We start from the raw sequence: 13,660 nt of genomic DNA on the forward strand, positions 1-13,660 counted from the left end.
GAGAGACACACACACACAGGAAGGTTCAGTATCAGCGAGGCAACAAGAAACAAAACAATGGAGACGTTTCTGTGAATAATAATATTTGTAGTTTTTGCATTTTCTTTTTCATTTTTTTAAATTTGTAATTACATGTTAAAAACATTTGTAATAAAAAAATAAGAAATAACATAAAGAACAGTGAGGGAAGGAGGGAGGGAGGGAAGGTGCGTGACAGAGCCGAGCCCGAGCCAATCAGAGAGCGACCTGGTGAGCAGAGCCACGGCGCAGGACAGAGGCGTGAGCAGCCGATCGATGATGTCATCAGTGAGCAGGTCCTGACAGGTCAGCAGCAGGTTCTTCATCGCTGAGGAGAGGAAACACACTGAGGCTCATCATCATCATCATCATCATCATCATCATCATCATCATCGTCCTGCTGCTTTTACACTTTCCATCCCGTTAAAGTGGAGACAGACAACTTTTCATCTTCCCCCCCGTTGTCCCCTCTAGTGTTTCCAAGTGGTTTTGACACCCGGATCTCTTTCTGTTAGAGTCTAGCTCTGTGCAACAGAACAAACCATCTGTCTGTTATCAACTCTTTGATCAAAACACAATATAGTAACTTTCACCACTGCTCCTTTTAGAAAGGCCACTGCAAGAAAACCTGTTCTGTGTTTAGATTATCAAACGGACAATGGATCATTTGTTTGTTTCTGGCTGCTAGCATCAGCGTTAGCTAGCGTTAGCAACATGGCTAACATTGCTAACGCTAACAAACATAGATGTTTGTTTCCGGCTGGTCCTGGCTTCCTTGTAGCTCCTGGTTTGTTTTCTGGCTGCTAGCTGTAGCGTTAGCAACATGGCTAACGCTACAGCTACCAATAGCGACTGGGGAAAACCTGTTCTATTCCTCTTCTGGTTTTGCAATGGATGACTCACTTCCTTTGTGCTGTAAATGGAGCCTTCATTCTCCTGGAGATGGAACCCGGTGAAGCTTATAGGAACCAATCTAAACACTGATGATGTCATTATTCTATAGACATTACACGGTGCAATCAACATTTACTTCATAATGATAAGTTAAAGCTAGAAAGTTGTCTGTAGGGTCTTTCACATGAATCTGTCTGATTCAACCTGAACACGATGAAAGAGATTTGAAAATCCGTTTCTCCTCTCGGCCCCTTCACTCCCTTCAGTCTGACTTCTGCTTTCTGCTTCCAGACCAGTGTGTGTGTGTGTGTGTGTGTGTGTGTGTGTGTGTGTGTGTGTGTGTGTGTGTGTGTGCATCACTTCAGTTTTCCTCTGCACAGTAAATCTTTCAGCCAATAGCAATCGCTCTCTGTGTCTCCGTTAGGCCCCGCCTCCTGTCAATCAACCCAGTCAAGCCAGCAGACTTCCTCCAGCTACAGAAACTAAAGCGAGATCTAAACTGCTGCTCTCTTCTCTACTGGGAGGAACCGGTGACAGAGTTTGATTCTAAATATTTACTGTGAAGAAAAACCTAATATGAGGGAAAAATATCAAATATCTGCTAATGTGGTAAAAGCTGAAAACCATCTGCAGAGGAGACCAGGATCTGAGCCTGATCTAACCCGACAGCAGGAGCAGACAATACCCCAGACTACAACCCACTGCCACGTGTTGATTATGTCTTTTTTAACTTCTGTATTGTTCTGTGTTGCTTTGGCCTCTGGGAGCAGAATGAAGTTCAACCTGAACCTGAACCTCCAGTCAGACTGAACATCCTGTCAGAGTCTGGAAGAATCACATGAAGGAGCAGATTCAGGACTGTTATTCATCCTCAGGTGGAAGGACACACACACACACACACACACACACACACACAGAGGTGAGAAGCAGTGTGTGCTGACCGCAGAGCGCCCCGGCGCGGCCCTCCAGTGTAACCTGCCACGTGAAGTAGTCCCCCCGCCGCAGCTCCATGTCCTGCTCCCTGAGGGACGGAGGGAAGACGCACCGCCACAGCAGGAGGAGGCGGGGCAGGTGGTGCTCCACCACGGCCGGGCCTGCACACACACACACACACACACACACACACACACACACACACACACACACACAAAAGGATTCAATAACATAATGCCAAGTGAAATATGTCCCAAAATCAAAATTAACATAAGAAGAGTTTCGGCCGATGTTGTTTTTCAAAGAATGTAGCTCCAGGAAGTAAAAACTTTATTTATTTTATTATTTATATATATATTTTGTATTTACAATTTCCCATTTGGCGCTTTTATCCAAAGTGACGTACACATGAGATCTGAATACAACACAAGCAGGGATCAGCCTGGTGTCCAGACCCTATGAATCACCATTCCTTATGAATCACCATTCCTTATGAATCACCATTCCTTATCAATCACCATTCCTTATGAATCACCATTCCTTATGAATCACCATTCCTTATCAATCACCATTCCTTATGAATCACCATTCCTTATGAATCACCATTCCTTATCAATCACCATTCCTTATCAATCACCATTCCTTATCAATCACCATTCCTTATCAATCACCATGCAAATTCAAAGAGTGCTGAAAAGTGATTGACAGGTCTGGACACCAGGCTGAGCAGGGACAGGAGAGAACAACCAGAGTAAGACCCATAAAGCTAACATCTGGTCCAACAGGACAGAGGAGCCACGAGGCAGAGAGACAGAGACAGAGACAGAGACAGAGAGACAGAATATACAGGCAGAGACAGAGAGACATAGAGACAGAGTATAGAGACAGAGAGGCAGAGACAGAGAGACAGAATATAGAGGCAGAGAGACAGAGAGGCAGAGACAGAGAGACAGAATATAGAGACAGAGAGACAGAATATAGAGACAGAGAGACAGAGAGGCAGAGACAGAGAGACAGAATATAGAGACAGAGACAGAGACAGAGAGACAGAATATAGAGGCAGAGACAGAGAGACATAGAGACAGAGTATAGAGACAGAGAGACAGAATATAGAGACAGAGACAGAGAGACAGAATATAGAGACAGAGACAGAGACAGAGAGACAGAATATAGAGACAGAGACAGAGACAGAGAGACAGAATATAGAGGCAGAGACAGAGAGACATAGAGACAGAGTATAGAGACAGAGACAGAGAAACAGAGTATAGAGACATAGAGACAGAGACATAGAGACAGATGGAGACAGACAGATGGAGACAGATGGAGAGAGACAGATGGAGACAGACAGATGGAGACAGACAGATGGAGACAGATGAAGACAGATGGAGACAGACGGAGACAGACAGATGGAGACAGATGGAGACAGACAGATGGAGAGAGATGGAGACAGACAGATGGAGACAGACAGATAGAGACAGATGGAGACAGACAGATAGAGACAGATGGATGGAGACAGATGGAGAGAGATGGAGACAGACAGATGAGACAGATGGAGACAGACAGATGGAGACAGATGGAGACAGACAGATGGAGACAGATGGAGAGAGATGGAGACAGACAGATGGAGACAGATGGAGACAGGTGTCTTTGTGTTCTGCAGGACTTCACTCTGCATCATCAGTATAAAGAGGAAGCGTCCGTCTCACCCAGAGTGATGAGAGCGGAGACGAGCAGCCAGCCGGCCTGAGTCCGCTGCAGGGAGATACGACTGTTCTGATTGGCTGAACGCAGCAGGTCTTCAGCCAGGCACAACACCACCTACACACACACACACACACACACACACACACACACACACACACACACACACACACACGTTAACATGACAGCACGTCAACACCACCTGTACACAGATCAGATATGATGACAGCATTTCCTCAGCATGTTATCTTATGTCATGTGATGCCATCATGTCATGTCATGTCATGATGTCATGTCATGTCATGTCCCTTGGCATGTCATGTCCCTTAATATGTCATGTCATGTCGCTTGGTATGTCGTGTCATGTCTCTTGGTAAGTCATGTCATGTCATGTCCCTTGGTATGTCATGTCATGTCCCTTAATATGTCATGTCATGTCATGTCTCTTGGTATGTCGTGTCATGTCATGTCTCTTGGTATGTCATGTCATGTCCCTTGGTATGTCATGTCATGTCATGTCTCTTGGTATGTCGTGTCATGTCATGTCTCTTGGTAAGTCGTGTCATGTCATGTCCCTTGGTATGTCGTGTCATGTCATGTCCCTTGGTATGTCATGTCCCTTGGTATGTCATGTCATGTCATGTCCCTTGGTATGTCGTGTCATGTCATGTCCCTTGGTATGTTGTGTCATGTCATGTCCCTTGGTATGTCGTGTCATGTCATGTCCCTTGGTATGTCATGTCCCTTGGTATGTCATGTCATGTCATGTCCCTTGGTATGTCGTGTCATGTCATGTCCCTTGGTATGTTGTGTCATGTCATGTCTCTTGGTATGTCGTGTCATGTCATGTCCCTTGGTATGTCGTGTCGTGTCATGTCATGTCCCTTGGTATGTCGTGTCGTGTCATGTCATGTCCCTTGGTATGTCGTGTCGTGTCATGTCATGTCCCTTGGTATGTCGTGTCATGTCATGTCCCTTGGTATGTCATGTCGTGTCATGTCAAGTCCCTTGGTATGTCGTGTCGTGTCATGTAATGTCCCTTGGTATGTCATGTCATGTCTCTTGGTATGTCGTGTCATGTCATGTCCCTTGGTATGTCGTGTCATGTCCCTTGGTGTGTCATGTCCCTTGGTATGTCGTGTCATGTCATGTCCCTTGGTATGTCGTGTCATGTCATGTCCCTTGGTATGTCGTGTCATGTCATGTCCCTTGGTATGTCGTGTCATGTCCCTTGGTATGTCATGTCCCTTGGTATGTCGTGTCATGTCATGTCTCTTGGTATGTCATGTCATGTCCCTTGGTATTTCGTGTCATGTCATGTCCCTTGGTATGTCGTGTCGTGTCATGTCATGTCCCTTGGTATGTCGTGTCATGTCATGTCTCTTGGTAGGTCGTGTCATGTCATGTCTCTTGGTATGTCGTGTCATGTCATGTCCCTTGGTATTTCGTGTCATGTCATGTCCCTTGGTATGTCATGTCATGTCATGTCCCTTGGTATGTCATGTCATGTCTCTTGGTATGTCATGTCATGTCTCTTGGTATGTCGTGTCATGTCATGTCTCTTGGTATGTCGTGTCATGTCATGTCCCTTGGTATTTCGTGTCATGTCATGTCCCTTGGTATGTCGTGTCGTGTCATGTCCCTTGGTATGTCGTGTCATGTCATGTCTCTTGGTATGTCGTGTCATGTCATGTCCCTTGGTATTTCGTGTCATGTCATGTCCCTTGGTATGTCGTGTCGTGTCATGTCATGTCATGTCGGTATGTCGTGTCATGTCATGTCCCTTGGTATGTCGTGTCGTGTCATGTCCCTTGGTATTTCGTGTCGTGTCATGTCCCTTGGTATTTCGTGTCATGTCATGTCCCTTGGTATGTCGTGTCGTGTCATGTCATGTCCCTTGGTATGTCGTGTCGTGTCATGTCATGTCCCTTGGTATGTCGTGTCATGTCATGTCCCTTGGGATGTCGTGTCATGTCATGTCATGTCCCTTGGTATGTCGTGTCGTGTCATGTCATGTCCCTTGGTATGTCGTGTCATGTCATGTCCCTTGGTATGTCGTGTCATGTCATGTCCCTTGGTATGTCGTGTCATGTCATGTCCCTTGGTATGTCGTGTCGTGTCATGTCATGTCCCTTGGTATGTCGTGTCATGTCATGTCTCTTGGTATGTCGTGTCATGTCATGTCTCTTGGTATTTCATGTCATGTCATGTCCCTTGGTATGTCGTGTCATGTCATGTCTCTTGGTATGTCATGTCATGTCATGTCCCTTGGTATTTCATGTCATGTCATGTCCCTTGGTATGTCGTGTCGTGTCATGTCCCTTGATATGTCGTGTCATGTCATGTCATGTCCCTTGGTATGTCGTGTCATGTCCCTTGGTATGTCGTGTCATGTCATGTCCCTTGGTATGTCGTGTCATGTCATGTCTCTTGGTATGTCGTGTCATGTCATGTCTCTTGGTATGTCGTGTCATGTCATGTCCCTTGGTATTTCGTGTCATGTCATGTCCCTTGGTATGTCATGTCGTGTCATGTCTCTTGGTATGTCGTGTCATGTCTCTTGGTATGTCGTGTCGTGTCATGTCCCTTGGTATGTCGTGTCATGTCATGTCTCTTGGTATGTCGTGTCATGTCATGTCCCTTGGTATTTCGTGTCATGTCATGTCTCTTGGTATGTCGTGTCATGTCATGTCCCTTGGTATTTCGTGTCATGTCATGTCTCTTGGTATGTCGTGTCATGTCATGTCCCTTGGTATGTCGTGTCATGTCATGTCTCTTGGTATGTCGTGTCATGTCATGTCCCTTGGTATTTCGTGTCATGTCATGTCCCTTGGTATGTCGTGTCATGTCATGTCCCTTGGTATGTCGTGTCATGTCATGTCCCTTGGTATTTCGTGTCGTGTCATGTCCCTTGGTATTTCGTGTCATGTCATGTCCCTTGGTATGTCGTGTCGTGTCATGTCATGTCCCTTGGTATGTCGTGTCGTGTCATGTCATGTCCCTTGGTATGTCGTGTCATGTCATGTCCCTTGGGATGTCATGTCCCTTGGTATGTCGTGTCATGTCATGTCCCTTGGTATGTCGTGTCATGTCATGTCCCTTGGTATTTCGTGTCATGTCATGTCCCTTGGTATGTCGTGTCGTGTCATGTCATGTCCCTTGGTATGTCGTGTCGTGTCATGTCATGTCTCTTGGTATGTCGTGTCATGTCATGTCTCTTGGTATGTCGTGTCATGTCATGTCTCTTGGTATGTCGTGTCATGTCATGTCTCTTGGTATGTCGTGTCATGTCATGTCCCTTGGTATTTCATGCCATGTCATGTCTCTTGGTATGTCGTGTCGTGTCATGTCATGTCCCTTGGTATGTCGTGTCATGTCATGTCCCTTGGTATGTCGTGTCATGTCATGTCCCTTGGTATTTCGTGTCATGTCATGTCCCTTGGTATGTCGTGTCGTGTCATGTCATGTCCCTTGGTATGTCGTGTCGTGTCATGTCATGTCTCTTGGTATGTCGTGTCATGTCATGTCTCTTGGTATGTCGTGTCATGTCATGTCTCTTGGTATGTCGTGTCATGTCATGTCCCTTGGTATTTCGTGTCATGTCATGTCCCTTGGTATGTCGTGTCGTGTCATGTCATGTCCCTTGGTATGTCGTGTCGTGTCATGTCATGTCTCTTGGTATGTCGTGTCATGTCATGTCTCTTGGTATGTCGTGTCATGTCATGTCTCTTGGTATGTCGTGTCATGTCATGTCTCTTGGTATGTCGTGTCATGTCATGTCTCTTGGTATGTCGTGTCGTGTCATGTCCCTTGGTATGTCGTGTCGTGTCATGTCCCTTGATATGTCGTGTCATGTCATGTCATGTCCCTTGGTATGTCATGTCATGTCATGTCCCTTGGTATGTCATGTCATGTCCCTTGGTATGTCGTGTCATGTCATGTCCCTTGGTATGTCGTGTCATGTCATGTCCCTTGGTATGTCATGTCATGTCATGTCCCTTGATATGTCTTGTCATGTCATGTCATGTCCCTTGGTATGTCGTGTCGTGTCATGTCATGTCCCTTGGTATGTCGTGTCGTGTCATGTCCCTTCCCCTTGGTATGTTGTGTCGTGTCATGTCATGTCCCTTGGTATGTCGTGTCGTGTCATGTCCCTTGATATGTCTTGTCTTGTCATGTCATGTCCCTTGGTATGTCGTGTCGTGTCATGTCCCTTGATATGTCTTGTCTTGTCATGTCATGTCCCTTGGTATGTCGTGTCGTGTCATGTCCCTTCCCCTTGGTATGTTGTGTCATGTCATGTCATGTCCCTTGGTATGTCGTGTCGTGTCATGTCATGTCCCTTGGTATGTCGTGTCGTGTCATGTCCCTTGGTATGTCGTGTCGTGTCATGTCCCTTCCCCTTGGTATGTCGTGTCGTGTCATGTCATGTCCCTTGGTATGTCGTGTCGTGTCATGTCCCTTGATATGTCTTGTCTTGTCATGTCATGTCCCTTGGTATGTCGTGTCGTGTCATGTCCCTTCCCCTCGGTGCGTCCCGTCCCGTCTCGTACCGTTCCCTTGGAGTGTGGGATGCCCAGTGGACAGTGCTGCACGGCGGCCACCAGGGCGGCGACGGCGGCTCCGTATCCGGCCACGGCCTCGGGGGAAGACTTCAGGGCCACCAGCCGCTCCGCGCACCGGTCCAGCAGCAAGGAACCCTGGGACGGCATCGCCACGGCGACGCAGCGCAGGCACCAGGCGGCGGCCAGCCGGGCCGAGGAGACGGGGTGGAGGAGGACGGAGATGACCGTGTCCAGGAGGGCTACACACACACACACACACACACACACACACACACACACACACACACACACACACACACACACACACACACACACACACACACACACACACACACACACACACACACACACACACACACACACACACACACACACACACACACACACAGCAATGATACATGTAGTTGGTTAACAGCATCATATGACAATCTAAACTCTTCAGTCAACATGTCTCCCTGTCTGGACCAATCAGGAACCAGCATGTCTCCTTGTTTTGAGCTGTAACTGCAGTTTCCTCTTGGATCTCTCTCTCTCCTTCTCATCCTTCCTCCTCTCCTCTCTCCTTCTCATCCTTCCTCCTTTCCTCTCTCCCATCCTTCCTCCTCTCCCCTCCTCTCCTCTCTCCTTCTCATCCTTCCTCCTCTCCTTCCCATCCTTCCTCCTTTCCTCTCTCCTTCCCTTTTGCCTCACATTTCACATTTGCCTCATTCCAGTGTATTAACTGCTGGAACAGTACAGTCAGTGCACAGTGACGCTGACTCTGTGTGTGTGTGTGTGTGTGTGTGTGTGTGTGTGTGTGTGTGTGTGTGTGTGTGTGTGTGTGTGTGTGTGTGTGTGTGTGTGTGTACCTGTGGAGTCAGTGAGCAGTGTCATGGCGGTGGCTCTCAGCTCCTGGATGATGCTGCTCAGCTCCATCAGGCAGCAGATCAGAACATGCTGACTGGCTGAAACATCTGCAGCTGAAACTCTGGTCTCCATGTTGCCATCGCTTAGTGCCGCATCTCCAACACACAACACACACAACACACACACACACAACACACAACACACACACACACAACACACAACACACACACACACACACACACACACACACAACACATAACACACACAACACACACACACAACACACAACACACACACACACACACACACACACACACACACAAACAAAAAATCCTGAGTGGCATGAGCAGGACCGGGGGAAGAGGCTGTGCACATGCTTCACTTCTCATGTTACAATCACAATATTCAGCAGGAAAAAATGCAATAAGATTCTTTTTCTGTCAATACTGAGCAGCCATGTTTGACCACAGAGTCAGCATGAAGCATTCTGACCAATCAGGTTTCTTGGCTGAAACCATCCATTGTCTCAAACTTCATTAAGTGGATTAATTTCCATATTCTAGTACAGTGGTTCTCAACCTGGTATCTGCCCCCCCCCCCCCTCACCGACGGCTCGTTTCTGCTCTGCGATGGCGAGGCAGAGCTGCTTGGCGGCGTTGGCCTGGGCCTTCTCTCCCAGCAGCGAGCTCACGGTGCTGCGCAGGACGAAGGAGACGCAGCGCCGCGTCACGGCGGCGTCGCCCGGCGTCTGGGTCGCCCGGCCGTGAGACGCCAGCTCCATCAGCAGGGACAGCAGGGGGGGGAAGTTGGCCTCCAGCCAGGCGCCGCCCAGCGTGGAGACGAACACCACACAGGCCTTTTACACCACAGAAGAAGAAAATGTCGATTTATTGTTTTTCTCATAGAAACGGAGCGGGGAATCTGTCGCACTGCACTTTGTGGGCGTGGCCTATTTGAAACGTCACGGCATTCTTATGTATGTATGTATGTGCCGTTACCACGGCGACCCACCTGCGTGACTCCGATGCGGACGTCCTTGCTGACGGAGCTGGTTCCCTTCAGCATGTCTCCACTGGCCCGCAGGAAACCTGCCCCGCCCCGCAGGAAGCCCCCAGACAGCAAATCCATCACCTCCTCCAGAGAACTCCTGCCCCGCCCACCCTGTCTGGGAGCTGGGGGGGGGGGAGAGAGAGAGAGAGAGAGAGAGAGAAAGAGAGAGAGAGAAGGACAGACAGACAGACAGACAGACAGATGGGGGGGTTAGATCACCTCTGTGTGAACAATTCTTGACTTCAAACAAAACTTGAAAAAGTTTCTAAAGTCTTGACTTGAGATCTTGTGTGTAAATGAAATTTGTTCTTTAAGATATTAAATTGATACTGGACTCTTGATTTGTTCTGACTTGACTTGCTGTTCTACATTTAGACTTGAGACTTGACATTAATGACATGGACTTGACTTGGAAATCTACATTTAGACTCGGGACTTGACTTGAGCCTCAAGACTTGAGACTGACTTGGGACTCCAGTTGGCTTTTCACACCTCTGCCTCTTACTGAAGTGTAATTTAACAACAGTAATTCCACATCAGCTGTCTAAGCGGTGACCCCTCTGAGGTTAGGGTCAGGGTACCGGCGGGCTGTCGGGGCTCGGCGGCGGCGGCCAGCAGCGTTCCCAGCAGCTTGGCGACGGCGACTCGGACGTCGGAGTCGGATCCTTCGAAGGCTCTGAAGCACAGAGTGGAAACGTTCTCCAGCTCCGAGGTCCAGAGGAAAACCGCCTCCCTCTGCAGCTCCAGCAGGCACTGAACACAAAATACAGACAGAGACATTAACCACGGCTAACCGTGACATTTAATAACGAATGACTCATCGATTCATTGAAAAAATAATTAATAGATTAATCGATAATGAAAACAATCGTTAGCTGCAGCCCTAATGGGAATATTTTGGACTTTTTGGGCATGATGATGAGATTAAAGACGCTGAACTTCAGCACAAACTATAATCTCTGAGCGGCTCCGGTCAGATTGTCGATGATGTCGTCACCTTGGCGGCGGCGCAGCGGACGGCCATGGAGCGGTCGGTCAGGCAGCTCCTCGCCGCCTTGTAGATCTCACGGTGACACGACACGGCGCCGACGCCCAAACCACGCAGCATCAGCTCCACGCTCAGCATGATCTCATAGCGACCCTGGGACTGCCACACACACACACTCTCTCTTAGTGCTTGTGTTTCATGAATACGACATGTCAAAATAACAAGAAAACTTTTCATTAGAATGTGAAAACATCTTGTTAGGATGAGAAACGCTTCTCATCGTAACAAGATGCTGAGTGTGTGAGGAGAGACGGACCTCAGCGCTCTTCATGGCCTTCAGCAGGTTGGACAGAGTTTCTCTTTGAAGGAGCCGACCAGCATCCGACCCAGCTGCTCATACAGGGAGCCGAGACACGCTATGGCTGCCCTACACACACACACACACACACACACACACACACACACACACACACACACACAGAGAGAGAGATATACACAGACTGAATGATGATCTGTCAGCATCATTTTCAGGGCTGTGATCACAAAATGACTTATGTGCTAAAAATCCTGTCAGTCAGCGAGAAGCCAGTCCAGAGCCTCGGTCTTCTCCGCAGCACTCCGGGGGACCGGCAGTGAGTTGGAGACACGGCCGACAGCTGCGGACGAATCAGGGCTGCCGGGGAAGTTCGAGACCCGGATTTACCAGAACGGCCTCCTACCTCGACTCCTCTGGCCCCCGTACGTCGACGAGGTCCAGACGACCACTGTGGAGGGCTTGGAGAGGAAGACCGGCCACTTCCTGTGCAGCGTCGCCTCGTACGGACACGAGAACGAGCTACGGCTCCCCTCCAGCGGCCTGACAGAGGAGTACCTGGTAACCTGTGCAAGAGTCTCTGCCGTACAGAGACTCCACCCACACCGAAGTCTCCTTGGCTGGCGTTGAGGTGAGGACCGGGAGGAAGTGGAGGGCCCAGGAAGCAGGTGATCAGGCTGAGCCACAGCGTGCTGGCGGGATCTGTCCGCGGGCTCGGTAGCGTCCCGAGACCTCGCTCCGATAAAGCCCGAGGGAAAGAGAGACGCCAGCCGGTCCGGGAGGAGGTGCGAGCAGGGGTGGAAGAAGACGACGGCGGGGACGGGACGGACCGAAAGATCTCTCGGTCAGAGCTCCGCAAGGCCGAACCGCTCCGGATCGAGTTCCCGATCCGATCGGTCTACGACGCGCTCCCCGGGCCGTCCGGACGCTTCTGCCGGTCTACGGCACAAACGGCAGCGGAGAAGACGATCCCTGCAGCATCTCCTGAGCTGCTGTCCGAAGGGAACCGGACGCTTTCTGCACAAGGATCTCTCACAGAAAACAACCTCGCACAGCAAAGCAGCATCGCTTTCGTCGAGACGGGGGGGAAGCTCCTCGCCACGGCGGCGCACCGGCAGCCGAAGGTCGACCCGAGGACGGCTCAGATTCCCAGACGACATCGTACCGACCGCACACACACGTCCGAAACAACAAGGCAAGCGGTCCTGCTGGAGCTGACCGTTCCCTGGGAAGACCGGATGGAAGAGGTCTATGAAAGGAAGAGGGCCCGGCGGGCGAGTGCCAGAGTCAAGGACGGAGGACTCGATGTCTGCCTATCGAAGTAGGCTGCAGAGGGTTCGCCAGCCGGTGGCCGCATAGCAGGAAAACCATCAAGACCGCCATAGAGGCTGTAGAGAAGGCACCAAGATGGCTGTGGATCCAAGGTCCACACAAGCTGCTTAGACACAAGCAGAGGCCTGATCACCCCAGACCAGGTCCATCACTGATGATGTGTCCAAGCTGCATCGCACGATGTGTGATAGAACCAGGATACTTGTCGTATTTACAGTCTGAAAGCTGAGTGAAGACTATTTTAGAATTTTATTTTTAGCAGAAAGCCTGAATGCAGCATCAAAACTTACAGTCGGGTCGGAAGGCCGGACGGCGAGTCGTCCTTGCTGCGGATGATGTCATTACACCTCTCCACCAATAGGCTGGCGGGGACGGGGTCTCCCAGGCGGTACAGCAGGGCCAGGCAGTGGGCCAGCAGCCAGCGGGTCGGCGGGCCGGGAGAGCCAATCAGAACGGCTGACAGCTGCTCCTCCAGCCGCCTCTGGTTCTGTTTAATATCAGCCTGAGAGAGAGAGGGAGAGGGGGAGAGGGAGGGAGAGAGAGAGTGGGAGGGAGAGGGAGAGGGAGAGAGAGGGAGGGAGAGAGAGAGAGAGAGAGAGGGGGAGAGGGAGAGAGAGGGAGAGGGAGAGAGAGAGAGAGAGAGAGGGGGAGAGAGAGAGAGAGAGAGAGAGGGGGAGAGGGAGAGGGAGAGAGAGAGGGAGAGGGAGAGGGGAGAGGGAGAGAGAGAGAGGGAGAGGGAGAGGGAGAGAGAGAGAGGGAGAGGGAGAGGGAGAGAGAGAGAGAGGGGGAGAGGGAGAGGGAGAGAGAGAGAGAGGGAGAGGAGAGAGAGAGAGAGGGGAGGGAGAGAGAGTCTATCTATCACATTCAGACTATTGTAAGCATTGTTTACCTGGCTGAACCAGTCTGCCTTGGGCTCCAACTAGTTCAAAACTCTGCAGCAAGATAGTTGACCAAACTAAGCGTACATCACATCACATCACACATCACACACATCACACACATCACACATCACATCACACA

At 49.9% G+C, this 13,660-nt stretch overlaps 1 protein-coding gene across 1 annotated transcript; it reads right to left on the bottom strand.

Moving 5' to 3' along the window:
* Window positions 1–246: 246 nt before the first annotated feature.
* LOC139662267 (HEAT repeat-containing protein 5A-like) lies at window positions 247–13,054 on the bottom strand (the record flags this gene model as incomplete). The annotated part of the gene is made up of 11 exons (XM_071540908.1): window positions 12,931–13,054; window positions 11,312–11,422; window positions 11,005–11,154; window positions 10,589–10,760; window positions 9,969–10,129; window positions 9,564–9,813; window positions 8,960–9,112; window positions 8,100–8,350; window positions 3,552–3,663; window positions 1,854–2,006; window positions 247–346 (listed from the first exon to the last, which is right to left on the bottom strand). Coding segments are annotated over exons 2-11 (1,517 nt in total), but the record flags the coding sequence as incomplete, so codon positions are not given.
* Between the last annotated feature and the right edge of the window lie 606 nt (window positions 13,055–13,660).

Source organism: Centroberyx affinis, unplaced genomic scaffold (genome assembly GCF_046629955.1).
Source record: "Centroberyx affinis isolate AG114_WGS23_722 - 3 ecotype Tasmania unplaced genomic scaffold, CSIRO-AGI_Caff_v1 ptg003743l_1, whole genome shotgun sequence".
Classification (NCBI taxonomy): Eukaryota; Metazoa; Chordata; class Actinopteri; order Beryciformes; family Berycidae; genus Centroberyx; species Centroberyx affinis.